A 16,908-nucleotide genomic window follows, 5' to 3' on the forward strand; every position below is an offset into this window, starting at 1 on the left:
ACCAAATGTGATCTATTGATTTAAATATACGTAGTTAAAAATATCTGAATTCAAAATTCTTCTCTACGGATATAGATTCCAATTTGGAGTTTGCTCTTGAATCAGATGTGCAATCTCCTTTTGATTTGTGGAAAGCTATAGCATGCTGCCTTGAAATGTTGTATCAAGATCTTATGATTGCGAAAGCTTTTGGTAAATTATCAGACAATTTATTTCGATTTTAATTGATAAATTTATTTCAAAAATATTTTGATGTCAACATATACATCAATGAATAGTAAATATAAACTTTTTATAGATGTCAACCATTATATAAGATATATGTATATTATATTGATAAACATAAAATTTGTCTTATTCATTTTTACTAAAAAAATTTATTAAATGGATTATAATGCAAGAGCTTGTATGATAATTAGCAGTACTAAAGCATAGTGCTGTAAGAAATGGCACACGCCCATTCGGTGTTGTCGTCGAGAACTCAACTAAAGGGACCAGCACCCAAGAGTACTTCACGAGGGAGGTTCTAGCTATAGATCAATGGTGATATGGTGGGCTACTTGTACAACAATCTATACTATTAATAAAGGATTTAATGTAATGATATTACAAATAAGTAAATTATTCTTTTATAAAAAAATAATAATTTACTTGCTGTATTTTTTAAAATGATGCAATGCAGGAAGGTAAATTATATTATTTTAAAAACACAAAAAAGATATATAAAAAATACAGAGAGCTAAATTGTTATTTTTCTTTTATAAGAAGATAATTTATTCGTTTGCAATATCATACGAAGATTATTTAGTTATTTTAAAATTAAAGATTCATACTGGATATTGGGTGATTTGAGTTTATATAGTTTTTTTTTTTTATATATAACTATATGTATTGTAAAAATTATTATACATGAAATTATGATTGTTGGAAATAAATTTTAAATTTTTTCAAATTGTTAAATGATTTTCAACGCTTTATTTTAACTTAATGTGTTGGTTTAATTTAATATTTATGACCTCATTATTATAATAATTTAATTATAACTTTATGAGATTTACTAAGAATTTGGTCATTATAATTTATATTTATGTGGCGTAACTAATATCAATTTTATTATGATGATTATTAGAATTTAATACGTCACTTAAGTTTTCAATATAGTCATTCTTTAAACTATTTAAAGGACGATCATCCTTTTCATTTGGCACATTTAATAGATTTTTTTTATGAGTTGAGATACTTTCGCAAGTATTTTAGAGTTTTGATAGCGTAATTGTGGCCTGATTCTTAGTTTTTTCGTGGTCGTACACATGCGATGGAACACTGTTGAAAGCTATTAAAATTTTTATCATGGAGTCATGACCAACCGTTAAACCTGACAATCATAACTCTAAGACAACATTTTATTCCAGTATTATGAAATTTATAAACGAAAGAATTTGTGGGTATAGTTTTCTCACTATAAAAAATACAACTTTAACCATGCCTAATTGCTATGGTTAAAAACAAAATATTCACTGACCATGGTTAGGTAACGGTTGTTAGCCATGATATCTGCGAAGGTGGCTAAAAATCATTGCAAATATTTTTACCACGACTCTTAACCATGGCAAATAACATTTTCTTGGTGGAAAGTCTATATTTTTGCATCAATTTTCTTTAATCGTGATCAATAAAAATTATTTACCATGATTTTTAATTCATAACTATGAAAGTTGTAGATAGTAATTTTTTTTTGCTAATGTGTAATTTATTTTGGTTCTTGATAGTTATAATTCAGATTCTAAAACATGAGTGTCAGTGTGACACGTGCACTCGAAAAAAATAAATAAAAACAATGTGATAATATGCCTAGCAATCTTTCTGACTAATAAATTGTTGATCCAATGATAAATGAATTAAATTTTAAAACAAATTTGGGGTATTAATAAATAAGAGTTTGAAATTTTAAAATTAGATCTATCTGTCGGAAGAAATTTAATTTAATCATTCCCGTTGATAAACGAATGAATAAATAAATAAACAACGTCGTCAATGTTTTATATATAATAGTAAATCATGTTATTTATTTGAGTAAAAATTTAAATAGATTGTAATCTATTAAAATAAAAATATTAATAATATTATAAGATCAATGATTGATGTTCTTATCAGTTAACGAATAACTTCACATGATTTGTTGAGAAAATATTTAAATATATGGTGGTGCATTAAAATAAAAATATAATAAAATACAAAGTTATCTAATTATCAAATTAATAATTCCACGTGTATTTGTTTGAATCATATTTAAATAATATAAAAAATAATAATACTCAAAATAGAAAAATGGTAATAATACGTAACTAATAAATAATAATATTTCCATTATTCCAACTTTGTTTTCTTCAGCCAATTAGAGGTCGTTTAATTAGTATTGTAAAATTTGCACAAACATGTGTGCCACAAATACTAGTATATATTAAGGGGAACACCTCTTTGGTGTCTCCGTTATTTTTGATATTTTTTTTTTCACAAATTTCCACATATCTCCCATTATCTACAAGTGATAAAAATTATTTTTTAAATAATAATTTATTTTTTTGTCATGATTATTTTTATATTATTATTTTTTCTACAATAAATTTTTTTAACCTCCTTTCCCCTCTACTTAAGAATCCAAAGGTGGCCTTTGGATGCTGTCGTGACGCTTTGGTAACAAAGGTTACCGAGGTCTAAGTTTATGGATGAAAGTCCATCAAACTCAATCAATATTAACAAGATGTCGTGGCCACAGTTGATTTTGTCAGAAAAGAAAGTAGGGTTTTAGGGTTCGTTGATTAGTACACCTCTGGTGCTGGTAAGGTTGGGATTGTGGTCGTCCATATCTGGATTCTCTTTTTGTTACGGGTGGAGTTGTGGCCCTTAGATATTCCAAGCCTCGCTCTGTGCTGAAGATATAATCTCTTATTGGCTGAGGAAATAGGTAGCCTGTAAGCCCACCCATTCTTCCTTTCCGACCTTAGCTTAGCAGCTCACGCCAATGCTCAAAAATAATATTTAATTATTGTAATTTGTGCATATGTACTGAATGTGCTACATTCAATTACTAATAATTATATTTCTATAACAAACACGACACGTCAATTAATTTGTTTAAAAAAAAATATATATATTTTTTATTTATAATATATTTATAAAAAATATAAAAACTTATTTATTATATACTGAGGATGAACGCGTCCGTTAGTTAATATAAAAAAGAAAGACTCCGGCTATGTGTGACGTCACCAAGCCAAATGTTTTTTCGGTTGATTTTCTAAATGGATTATGGAAGTGGAGACACACCCTCTCACCATCCTTTATATATTATTCCCCTATTCTAAAAAATTTGAAATTGTTACAGTACTCTGTAGCTCGCAAACAGGGCAAGGCAATGGCTGATCACATGAATGGGCAAGCAATCCAAGAAGAGTATTTTGATGTTCTCACGAAAACTGGAGAGAGAACTGGTATGACGAAGCCCAGGTAAGACCTTTGTTCTTGAACATAGGAAGAAACAAGAACACCAAGAAGAACAAGAGAATGAGTTTGCGTCCTGGTTTTTATCATCGTTTTGATTCATTGATGTCCACTTCTGCTCTTATGTATATGGGCTTAGTGGTTTTGCTTTTTTCTTTTTTTCTTGGGGATGATGATTTAGCGTACATCAGTTTTGTTTTTGTTTTATCTCTCTCTCTTTCTCCCTTTTCTTGGTTTCCTTGGAAATTGAACAGAGTTGTGAAAGTAACTGTTTTTACTGATTTTGGTTATTTGGATTAATGATTCCTTGACGTAAAGGGTTGTATTGATTCTTGGAGTAGAAAATTTGAACTGGAAGTTTATGAATGAGTTATTGGAAAGCACATACTGTGATGCATTTTGCTTCAGAAATTGGAATGGTTTATTCCAGCCCACCTTTTCTTTTCTTTTTGATGGTGGTATGGTGTTATAGAACAGCAAGTATTGCTAACTTGAGAATGTTAAACAATGACTGCTTATTCATTTTATTAGCGAACTTTGTTAGATTTATCTGAACCATGCTTGATTTTTATCTCAACTTTTTACTATGTTTGAAAAGTGAACAAGTTTATCAATATGTTGGATGCTTTCTTAATCATCGGTTGTTTGTAGTTTCAAACTTTATCCTTATTCTTTTTGTTCTGCCTTTGTTTTGTGGAACCACCAAGGTATGATAATTAATTTGTTTCGGTGGTAGTTATCTGTGCTTTTGTTTTTATAGGAGAGACGTCCATAGAGATGGTGATTACCATCGAGCTGTTCATGTGTGGTTATTTGTTGAGAGCACACAAGAAGTCCTGCTTCAAAGACGTTCTGACTGCAAAGATTCCTGGCCTGGGTTTTGGGACATTTCTAGTGCTGGTCATATCTCTGCTGGCGATTCATCTCTTGTCTCAGCGAGGTACTGGTGTGCATACATTTGTATAGGTTAACTGATTGAAATGTTTTAGATGAAATGTGCCAGTGCAAATGTTTGTGACTTTTGAATCTTGTGCTTTTCATCATATCTCTACTGCTTGGAACCTCTTGGTCCTGACCCATGAGCATCTTTCTTATTACAGTGTCAGGAAATTCTTATACATTTCTCGTCCATATTCTCTCTCTACTGATTGAAGAGGCCATCTATCTTCATCATGCATTGTTTCATGGATACTAGCTGATCATAGTGGCAAGCATGGGCATCTAACACGTCCTTGATTTTTTGAACTATGAGCTAAGCATCAGGAATGAATGTTAATATTGCCAAGTGTGCGCATTATCTGTCTAAAATGACAATACTCCTGACTAATCTACCGACACTATTAACTGAAATTTCAGAATTCGAGAAGCTCAGTCTGAGTAAGTAGTCCAATACTTAAAACACGGTTTTTAGATAGAAAATTTCAAACTGGAAATATCTTACAGGGAACCCAATTCTTCTTTTTCTTTCTCTCTCTCTTCTTGTAGTAAATTCCTACTTGCTTCATAGTAAAATGTCTTATGCTAATTGAATTAAAAAGATTCAGTGTAAGGTTGGCCAAGAAATGAAGTGAAATATAAATATTGCTTGTTGGAATAGACATGAAGCTATAATGGAGATGCCATGTCTTGAAATCGTACATCAGAATGCATGTAATCCATTTATAAGTTACTGGATTGGCACTCTAATACTTGACTTGAAGACATAACAAGTTCAAATTCAATGGTGCTGATTAATTTTTCTTTGAGCAGCTTCTGTTTTGTGTTCACACATCAGTAGTAGATAGGTAAGATGTTAAAATATGTTTGAACATTCTTTCATTTTGTTAATCGTTTCCTTCTTTGCTCTCGATATATTACATAATTGTCTTTTGAAGAAAAGCCCGACCATAAGGATGGTAAAATATCGTGCATACTTCCCTTAAAAAAGGATGCTACTCCGCATGAACTCTACCTGAAATTACCATATAATGTTGTAAGGTTGAACGTGAAATATGTATTGCATACTGGAATTATTATATGTTTGTACTTGGACAATCTTAATATTATCGGGATGGTGCATTTCTATCTCTTTTTTAGATGCATGAGTAAATCAAATCTCCTCTTTGTCTTTAACAGTAGAATTAGCATTTCCTGGGCTGTTTAATGTCTTTTAACTCGATTCAAGTACTCTTGATGATCCAGTTGTTTCGTGAGTTAAGACCACTTATATTTGAAGGAAAACTTTCATGCATACAGGAGGGAGCTTCATGAAGAGCTTGGTATTTTACTTCCGAAGGATGCATTTGAACTGCTATTTGTTTTCCTTCAAGAGAGGTTTGTGAAAGAATTGCAATTTGAGTTTTCGGTTGTACTTTTCATCCTGTTTGCGTTCAGTTGTTATTACCAGCCTTCAAGAAGTGGGACCTTCTCTGGACCTCTACACATTTTTGCTTTCAGAAGTTTGCTTGTCTTTCTTTCATTATAGTCATTAGAATTTAAACTTCCAGAAGTTAGTATAATTTTCATTTCCTGCTGCAGTCATGGTTGTTGTACTTAATCTAAAGTTGATTTATCCAATATATCTCGAATAGTTAAGCAGGAAATCTCATTCAGAAGAGAGTCTGAGAGAACATTAAAAGAAATTGATGAAAGAATGTTTGTTCGGAGCATAGATGAAAATTGTAAGCAAATTTTGTTTGATGGTAGTTTACCAAATAAATCAGACCTCTTTACTTGTGATTTAGCTCTAGGAGTTGCACAACATATTTTCTCCTTCCTACACGCTTGAGTGACATTCAATCTTTAACATCTCTCAATTATTGAAATTATCGAATTAGATTAAAGTGGGAGAGCTATATTGTGAAATGGATTGAAGCCCTGAACTTGAGTAGTGAAGTTATACGTGCACAGCATAGGCATATGGTTTACGAAGCTACTTAGATGGTGGTAGGAGGAGGTAGAGGATGGAACACTAAAGTTCAAGAGAAGAAAAGAGTAACACTCATCTTTTACAGCAGTCTGAGTATTTTTCACAACCCATTAGATTACTAAAGTCACATGAGTTCTTTGTCCTGTGTTTTGGTACGTGTTCGTTATCTGGTGCTTCTCTTTAGTTTGGATGAGGCAGTTTATTTAAGTATTTCCCCCAGGATTTTAGACCTCTGATATCTTATTTGATTCTAGCACATGATGTTTGTATGCCACATTCAATTTGTTGACTTTAACAATCACTGAAGTATTGTACTTGATAGAGATAAATTAACTTATGGATTCTCATCTCTGCAGGTTATGGAACTAATAAGTTCATGTCCCTTGTTGAATCATCGCTTCATAATTTCATGCCAAAATTACCTCCTTGAATTAACAAATTTTCTGAAGTAATTTTGTTCTTGTTACACTGGTCAAATTATTTATTCGAATTTGAGACATGTATTTTGCATCCAGAGCTGTCTTTGATGTATGATAAATTTATACTTTTTCTTGTAGTGTCTTAAATGATGGAAAATTCATTAATAACGAATTCAATGATGTCTATCTTGTCACGGTAGTAGATCCAATTCCATTGGAGGCCTTCACTCTTCAGGTACGAAGGTTTATGTAATCAGTAAAAGAACTTTTTACACTTTACTCTAAGTTATCTAATAATGCCTTCTATTTTGTTAACAAATGTGGTCTTGTTCAATAAAATTTTGATGTTTTTGCTGTCATGCTGCGACAAAGTAATTTCTTGTTGTATCTTTTTCCTTGTTACTGGTATATTTACTATGAAATGGGAAGGACTGAGCTCGTTCTGGTAGTTGACCTGTAGGCCTGAATTTGTAATATGATCTTAGAAGCATCCATCAAGGATTATTTTACAACGTATTCTAGGCCATGTTACGTCTCATGTTACTCCTTTCACAAAAATCAAACCCACTTCCATAAGATATTTTATTGAGGAGCCCTTTAGTTCATTTTATTGAAAGTATAGATTATAATGTAGATATTCTGTTGACAATTTCACATTAAACTTCTCTCATGATAGCTTCTCCTAAACTCTTCCTATTCCACTTGCAAACTGCACTTTATCATTATAAGTGAGTTCCAGTTCGTTCTAATAACGAGTCGCTATCCCTGTGCAAGCATTTTGACAGTTATTGTCATACTAATTATAAGCATACCAGATCTTAGATCACCTGTATTTTGCTTACAATTCCTTTAGCTGCTAAGAAAATATCTGCTCGCAGCACTGCATCATAATATTTCGCTGAATCTGGTAAGATAACCTCTTGAAGACTGCTACAAGCAGTTATTCTTTCCAACTTGTGTCTTTAAAATTTTCTCTCAAATCATTTATATTTGGAGTTGTTGCAGAACAACTCTGTAAGGAAATCTCATAGACGTTTGTTATGAGCAAGTTTGTTATTAGAAACAGCGTTTGCTATAATTTAACTGAGAATCCATTTTTCAGTGAAAATGCTATCCCTGTTATTTTCTCATCATCCTTCTTAAGCTTCATCTCTGATAATGTGTTCTAGCTGACATGAACTTGCTGAAATCTCAGATTGAGTTTTTGTTGTTTGAAGGAATCTGAAGTTTCAGCTGTTAAGTACATATCTGTAAAGGAGTATAGATGCTTGCTTGCGAAAGAAGATCCTCAGTATGTGACTTATGATGTAAATGGGAAATACGGTCAGATCTTCGAAATTTTGTCAAAAAGGTAGGGCGTGAAGTGCTTTGATTCCCCATTTCTCTTCTTATATTTTCTCTGCTGAGTAGTTCACCTTTTCTTCTTCCCTGCTCGAACAGTTTGTTAATTAAAATATCTCTCCTTTTATCATGTATATCCCTATGGTACGTTTTAGGAACTGAAAATCAGTTTGTGTACATATTGTAAGAGTATAGACGTGAGAAGAGTAGTTTCAAGACATTTAGGATTTGTGAGGCTTGTTTCCTCTTATGTTCGTGGATTACAGGTTATTGCTTGTTACTATAGCCCGGATTGAATTCGGCTAATTCCTTAATTGTGCATTAGCCTGCTTTTTGTGTGTTTTCCCATAAAAGTTCATGGATAATGATTCATGCTAATGTGCTAGACTTCTATATCTCTAGGTACAAACAATATGATGAAGTGCGCGCTTTGACTCTACAAAAACAGCTGAACCGTTATGCTCGTGTTTCCCTTGAAGCGGAGGTTTTAAGTCTTTCTACTTTACTTTTTCCCCTTACTATGATTGCCTTGCTGAGGAAATATGTTCCAAATTCAAATGAGCACCATATTTCAGTGTGCACGGCAACAAAGTCAGCACGCTGTCGAATCTTGGTGAATGCCAACTTTGTTCATCAAGTCTCCACTTCCTAGTTACTTAGAAAAGATTTGGCATGAGGCAGAAAAGAAATCGTGTAATCCATGACTGCTTGTTTGTAGGCAGAAAATAAAATATATCTGGAAGGTCTTTATTTGTTTATGAGAGTAGACGGTACAAAAGGGTTAGTGATGGTATATCTGCTTATAGTTGCTTCTGTTGCCTCCGTGATGGTCTAAGGAACATCTCTGAGGTCTTGTCCCCATTATGATTATTCATTAAGTTGACTGCTTGTTCTCTGGTTGTGTGTACACCAGCACCTTGGAATTTGGCTGTGCAGTCCAAACAACTGACATCCATGACAATAGAATTTATTTCTGTGGAGAAAGTATCTACCTCATGGATTGCATGCCATGTGCTATTTAATACTTTTCATTCCCCTCGTGCCTCACAGTTAACAGGGTTCAGCAGTGCAGACAAGGAAGCTCTGACTTTAGTTGTCAAAGCTGCAAGAATAATGGACCAAATTTTCTTCCTGCAGGTTGTTTTCCTGCCATTTTTACAGGATATCTTAAGAAATACATTTTTTGGTGTTGATTTATTTATAATGGGAAATGGTAAGGTTATACTATCAAATGTTAACTATTTACTTCCAATTTCTGTTTTGGCTTTCATATGTGTATTCTGTAACTTTTTGGTTTTGCTTTCAATCAAAATTCCTATACTAGCACTTGCAAAGCCTATAGCTTTAACATTTTTGGTTGAGCCCACGACCGATTTCTAATTTAGCTTCCAAAACCCTTTACCTTAGCTGAGTTCTAATTTAATCTTCTTCATCTGTGCTGCTTGATTAAAAATAATATTCTTCCTTATTGTTCTTTTGATGGATGATTCTTCATAAGTTTCTTTTTGTGTTTTCTCATTTTTACTTCTTATAAATAGGTCTGGTACAGCAATCCATCTTTAAGAGATTGGCTGGAGCTGCATGCTGATGAATCCCAATTAAACAAGTTAAAATGGATATATTATCTAGTCAACAAAAGTCCATGGTATATTTGCTTAGCTCAATGCTCATTTCCATATGCTTTCTCTCACTTGGTAGTCATCCACCTATTGGTTTAAATTTGGTGTCTTAGTAGACTTCTAAAGCATTTTCTGTCAAGATTTACATCCAAGTTGCTAGACATGGGTAAAAGTACAGAGCATGTAACTGCATGCTGTAGTTTTTGTTTGTTTGCTTTCCTCCTCATTCTATTGATATAAAGCATGTAAAGAATTTGACAAGATATAATCATTTACAGTTTTTACTGCTGTGACATTGTTGAAACTTCTCATGGAACCTACCTTTATTAGGAGGTTAAACTCAGCAGTTAAGATCTTGAATTTTTTAGGATATCGTCTGTTAACTTTTGTTCTTTGTGTGTGCATTTTAGTGCCTCTAAGTTTCACTCTGTCTTTTTCCCTTGGAAGGTCCTCTTTGGATGAAAATGAGGCATTTTTGACAACTGCAGACTCGGCCGTCATGCTGCTTCCTGAAGCTACAAAGCCAGTTGCTGGGTGGAAGGGAGTTGAGTATAAGAAAGCATTTCCTGTTATGAAACCACCTGGTGCAAATTTTTATCCCCCAGACATGGACAAATTGGTATGGAATATTGTCCTGTCTTATATTTTAAAAAAGACTCCTGCTTGCCATCTTCTGAATATACCTTTTGCCTACTCTCTTCAATGAAATCTCCAACTTAATTGTTTACATCTGGGCATTTAAATTCTATTCTTCTTAGGAATTTGAATTATGGAAAAATAGTCTTCCAGAAGATAAGAAGAAAGAAGCAACAGGCTTTTTCAATGTTATCAAAAGGAAAAGTGAAAGAATATTGGACGAGTTACTGTCACCTGCCCAACAAAGTGGTAATAGTGATGCTCATGATCTATATATTGTCCCTTACTCTGAAGAATACAAGGCTTTCCTCACAAAAGCTTCTGATCTACTGCACAAAGCTGGGGACTTAACCAGCTCTCCAAGGTAAAATTTTCTTTTTCACAAAATTTAAGTGGGTGAAAAACAGCAGCCTGAAGAAACTTAGTTTCCAGTAAGGGAATTATTAGCTGATTTTGATTCTGTACATGAATCTTACTGGTGCAGTCTGAAGAAGCTTTTACATAGCAAAGCTGCGGCCTTCCTATCAAATGAATACTATGATTCAGATATTGCCTGGATGGAACTGGTTAGTTCACACAATTCTCAATACTCCTATTTCTCTAATTGAAGTTGCTAGTAGCAGTCAGTTTTCTTTTAGATATTCGTACTCAGTTTACTCTGCTTTTATCTTATGTATGCATGTTTCCAATTACTTATTTTTGCGAGTACCAATCACTAATTGTCGTATTAGCTGCTCTAACAACAATGCAAAGACGTGACTTGTATTTGTTCAATACTCAAGACCAGTTACAAATAGTAGGCAAGCAGTTGCCCACTTTGTGAAAATTGCTAATGATTTCAGTAGAGATAAAGACAAGTCCCATGGTGTATGGTTTAGGGTTTTTGACAGTTATGTTGGCAACAACGCTTTGGAATCTAGATTTTGATATTTTCATTTGGACATTTTATTATGTGGCTTATGTCGCGACGAATGAGTTTGGAAGGATGTTTCAGTTTACCAAAAAGTGATGTCCTACTTTCTTTTAAGACGGTTTCTTTTATACCATTAACATGAACCTCCTTTCTACAAAATCTATCAAACCAGTTTCCTTTTTGGGGCATTTGATAACCATTCTTAAAATGCATCCTTTTCCTTAAAATACCCTCTCATTTAAAGCAATGATGTGAAGCCGCTACTCTGGAAGATAATTATTTTGAACATACATATTTTTTTTCCCTTTTTCAACTCTGATCCAAAACTTAGTCCAAGGAAGTGGATACTTGATAATAGGACAAAAGGAGTGTAAAATTATTTAATGTAGTAAAAATTGCTGTTTGCTATTCTGACTGTTCAATAATTTCGTTCTTTTCGTGACAAAGTAAGAAACAAAAACTTGCAATTTGAGGAGCTGAGAAGGGGAGAGATGGAGCAAGTTGACTCTCATCATTGTGGACTACTTGTTTATTTTTGCTTATTTTATTGATATAGTTGCCATAGATGTGCTTAATTGTATGGAAATCGAAATATTATTTTAAGCTCATGTGCTGAATAATTGTATATATCTTTTGTTTCTCTTCAAAGGATTCGAAGCTGGATATCACTATCGGCCCATATGAGACTTACGAAGACACAATTTTTGGATACAAGGTACTTATACGTCGTTTTTTCGCTTCATTTTATGATATTCAAATTAGCCTTTTGGTTTTGGTTGCATACAAACTTATGTTGAAGTGAGTGAAAGCAAGCAAACTGTTTAAAAACTGTGGTTCAAAGTGGACATGCAAAAATTGCAGCTTGGCAATGCGACTGTGGGGTTGTGAATGGCTTGTGGACGACGCAATATGATTAAATTGCTTAGACACCAAAATGAAATTGATTCTGTTGTTATTTATTTTTTTACCTTGTGTATAATTTGCACCCTAGGCCACTTTTGAGGCATTCATTGGAGTTCGGGACGATGAGGCAACAGCTCAAGTTAAATTATTTGGTGACAATTTACAGGTGCTGTATTAAGTTCTTTTTGTTGCTAGTCATTTTGTAATTCCTTCATTCTTATCAAAGGGTTGCTCTGCTAGGTCTTGGAGAAGAATCTCCCAATGGACAATGTTTATAAGTCAGAAGATGTGATTGCAGCCCCAATTCGGGTCGTCCGGCTTATTTATAATGCCGGGGTGAGTATTTGTTTATACAAATATCTTGGAAACAAAATCTATTAGTTAAAAGAGCGCTGATGTATACTTTGCTAAGTCTTATACCAATTTAGTATGAAATTAAAGAGGAAAGAGTTATTTTCTCATTGTGGCTTTCCAGTTCATAATATGTCTACCATTTTGCATGCAATTGTTTCTAATTTGAATCTAGTTCTTAAAGTATGATGAATTTTATTAACCAACCCCATACGGGTGCCTTTGTTTTACATGCATCAGTTTTAAGCCAAAATTTTAGTTTTTACTTCTGTTTATGCGGATTGATCAGTTTTGCTCTCCCCCTAGCCACATAAGGGAAACACATAAAATTATTTCACCGTCTCTCCAGACCCCCTCCCTCCCATGAAATGTCCTCATTGCTTCACTACCTTGTCAGAGCAAGCTGTGCACATGAATCAAGAAGGGATGTCAAATGACTGCTCATTTTCTATCCCAATTTTCTGTAACTTAACATGCACCCAGGAAACCAAGCTTATTGAATGTGTATATCTCTGAGCCCATGCCATCATCCAAATTTAGTACATTCTAGTCCAACTTTCAACTTCAATATTCCATTTCTACTGTATTTTCTACGTGTTTTCATGTAACTGGAAGCAATTATTGTTATTCCATTCACTGGCTGTAACCCTTACATTTGCTATTCCTCTGACAAGCTCTATGAGTTCTTCCGTTACTGCCCAATTAACTCTTGCTTGTTGAATTGCCTCGGATGTTATGATGATAAAAACAGATGCCGATCAATGGAGGTTTTTGATAAACATAACAGGTTCCTAACTGGTCACAAGTTTCTCAAACTGGAATCTTTTTTGGTTATCTGAATATACTTCAATACAAAATTATAATCTTGAACTTTTTGAGTTTTTTTTTTTTTTTTTTACTTTTTTTTTTCATGCGTTCGCTCCAAAGAAGTTACACACATCTTTGTTGCATAGCTGAACTTTAACTAATGTTTGGTAGAATTGAGTATTATTGGTGAATCTTTTTGGCAGGATGTGAAGGGTCCACAAACTGCGGCATTTAATCTTCCAAATGATGAACGCATAGTAAAGGACAGAGGAACCTCTATGGTCATGCTCAAGAATGTTTCAGAAGCAAAGTATATTTTTCCTCCCTCGAGATGTTGAATATTTACAATTTGAACCAAAATCCCAGTGTTGGCCCTTAAAGTTATTAGATGTCTTTATTTATGCCTTTTTGGTCAGCTGTTAATTTCTCTGTCGGCTTCTCTTGACCAGGTTCAAACTTATTCTTCAGCCTATAGCTGCTGTATGCATAAGAGAGGAACAACGCAAATATGTGGACTTTGATTCTTTCTTCACTCACATAATTTGTCATGAGTGCTGCCATGGTATTGGACCTCATACTATAACCCTTCCGAACGGTCAAAAGTCTACTGTGAGATTGGTATGTTTCATTGTTACAATATCACTCTTTGCTGTCCTCTTTCATGTGCTATTCCATCAATTCTCTCTTTTGTTAAGGAGGTCGTGGATCATGATGACATGAATTTGCTAATTTTCAATCTATGCACTTATAATTGTTTATATAGAAATATGTTCTCTATTTACTGAAATTATTAATGGTATATCACTGGTACATTTGTGTGATGATAACGATGTTACAACTAATTTAGTTTGTCCACAGTTTAAAATTTCATTAGTTTTTTCAAGTTCAACATGTTTAACTGTCAACATGGTTATCAGGGATGTCATGCTTTATTAAGATGGGCTCCAGGCATACTTCGGTTGTTTATAGGTGCTTTTACCGTAATGTGGTGTTATTACCTTAGCATCTTAAAAGGAAAACATCTGTGGTTTCGGGTAAAAGAGTGACTAGATTGTGAAGCAATATGCACTAAAATAAAGAGTTCATTTACTTTTTTCTAAACCAGGGAGCAACTCCATTGAATTCTTAAATCCCTTGTTCACCTTCCACTTTGTAACAAGGGAGCGCTCACCACATGCACTAACTATATTAGAGAAAATATGTAAAATCTTTAAGAACCTGTGAAACTGGAGCATGCATATTCATTTTGTCAAGTTATGTTATCATATGTATGAACTTCTTGTCGTCCTTGCTCTACAGCTCTGGAAAGCAAATGGTCAAAATCATCTGCTAAAAGATTAATTTGGGTGGCGGAATGGGTCATATACTAAAAAAGCCAATGATATACTTTAATATTTTCCTTGTAAGAGTTTGTCTTTTTTACTACCCGTTTTGCTGACAGTTCGAAGAATCTCTATGAAACAGGAGTTGCAAGAACTTCACTCAGCTCTGGAAGAAGCTAAAGCTGATATTGTTGGCCTTTGGGCTCTAAGATTTCTTGTTAACAAGGTAACCGACTTGTATTATCCTTTTACCTTGCACTTTGTTCATGATATTTCTGATGGTCCTATGTGTTGGAGATACTTCTCCATTGGGAATTTGTGCTAATACATTGGAGAATTTGTTGTTTCGTTTTGAACTTTTGCTGATAGAATTTCTTTAATCTGTTATCCGAACCTGAAAGATAGTATCAATGATTCGGATTATCATCCAGTAGCAACCTCATGTTGTTACTACTTAATTTTTGGAATATGGGACCGATTCCCTTATGAAAACAATAAATTCCTGAACATGCTACAGTCTCGTTCATCTTCGCTAGAATTCAAAGATTTGACTGCGGATCCACTATTCCTATCTTAATTGCCTGCCCATCATTCTCTGGTCTATCATGCCAAGTAGCATTGGTTCACTATGTGCATCTTTTGGTTTAGTACATAATACTCTAGATGTCATACCTTTTCTTTTTAGTTCATAAGCACAAACACACACACAGGGACTGCATTTACATGTATTTGTATTTGGATCATTTTGGCTTACTATCCTTGGGACTCTGCTTCAGCTGTTTGCTCCAGTTTTGGATTAATGTACTGTGTTTATTAGCAAGAATGCGTATTTTTCCCAAGTGAGATTACATGCAGACGTTTTAAAACTGCATTTTCTCATATGTGGACAGAATTTACTTCCAAACACCTTGATCAAATCCATGTACGTTTCTTTCCTTGCTGGTTGCTTCCGTTCTGTACGTTTTGGCTTAGAGGAAGCTCACGGGTATGCCTTTTCAGCTTACCTCTATAATTTACGTCAACAATCAGAGACACCAAGTTCTGATCTTGGTATTTTTGTCAAACATGTGTAGGAAGGGACAAGCTTTACAGTTTAACTATTTATTCCAGAAAGGCGCCTTCGTTTTGCATCCTGATGAGACAGTTTCTGTCGACTTTGATAAGGTATGATCCACTCGACTCCACTTGGACTTGCTTTTAAATGATCTAATTCTGCATCCTACCTTCCCTCACTGAAGGTTGAAAATGCTGTTGAGAGCTTAAGTAGAGAGATTCTTACAATACAAGGAAGAGGCGACAAAGACGCTGCAAAGGCGCTTCTGTCGAACCATTCTGTGATGTCACAACCACTGAAATCTGCGCTTGAAAAACTGGAGGCTGTTAAGGTAATCCACTTTTTGCTGACATAATACTTACAGTATCATCACATCACGTGTTTGCTGTCTTCATATGTTGAAATTCTGTAAATGTAAGAATACTAGGACTACCACTATATCCCATTTCATAGGTGAATCAAGAACATGCCTTTTCATATGATGATTCAATGTCATTTCAGATATCAGTCTGGCTTTGCTTGATATATACACAAATCCTTCACTATTTAAGTGGATTTAGTTATGATTCAGTTTCTGGTTTCTCACTCTAGGTTCCGGTGGACATATTGCCTGATTTCCCGATTGCTGATGAAATTTTGCGCAAGAGCGTCTGACGACAGGGTCGTGTATAGGACTTAGATGTTGATTGAAGGAGGAGGAGAAGACAACGATGACGAAGGGAAACTATTTGTCTGTTTTAAGCCTTAGAACTGCTTCTTGAGCCAATCTCTCTGATTCTGTTGTTGTAATAAAAATTCACAGGATGGAGCAAATTATTTCAAGTTCTGACAAAATAAATACAGGCAGTGGTTCTCTTTAATCCACTTCACATAATGTAGAGAATTACACGTTTGTATCGGAAATTGTTTTATGCGGTTCAGGGAAATATTCAAAATGCAGATTTGTACTATATATATATATATGTGGTATATAACATATATATATATGTGGCTATGTTTGAGGACCAAAATTGCAATTATCCCTAATTTAATTAAGTTAAAAAACAATCCATCTAATAACAAATTTGAGACAGAGATCGTTTCCGTCTCTAAATTTCCAACTTTGCAGAGTACTATTTCCTCATACTTTCCTAT

At 34.0% G+C, this 16,908-nt stretch overlaps 1 protein-coding gene across 1 annotated transcript; it reads left to right on the plus strand.

The window, feature by feature from the left end:
- The first annotated feature begins 3,266 nt into the window (after window positions 1–3,266).
- LOC105155888 (nudix hydrolase 3) lies at window positions 3,267–16,710 on the plus strand. Its single transcript, XM_088881920.1, has 21 exons — window positions 3,267–3,507; window positions 4,262–4,441; window positions 5,737–5,814; window positions 6,967–7,063; window positions 8,046–8,179; window positions 8,572–8,653; window positions 9,220–9,306; window positions 9,708–9,814; window positions 10,236–10,407; window positions 10,547–10,788; window positions 10,909–10,990; window positions 11,987–12,052; window positions 12,329–12,406; window positions 12,481–12,576; window positions 13,602–13,708; window positions 13,848–14,016; window positions 14,863–14,946; window positions 15,611–15,705; window positions 15,794–15,884; window positions 15,959–16,105; window positions 16,366–16,710. The coding sequence occupies exons 1-21, from the start codon at window positions 3,416–3,418 to the stop codon at window positions 16,426–16,428; spliced, it is 2,349 nt and encodes a 782-aa protein (XP_088738046.1). The 5' UTR covers window positions 3,267–3,415; the 3' UTR covers window positions 16,429–16,710.
- Window positions 16,711–16,908: the final 198 nt, after the last annotated feature.

The sequence above is a fragment of the Sesamum indicum genome, linkage group LG1 (assembly GCF_026168435.1).
Source record: "Sesamum indicum cultivar Baizhima isolate 11 linkage group LG1, ASM2616843v1, whole genome shotgun sequence".
NCBI lineage: Eukaryota > Viridiplantae > Streptophyta > Magnoliopsida > Lamiales > Pedaliaceae > Sesamum > Sesamum indicum.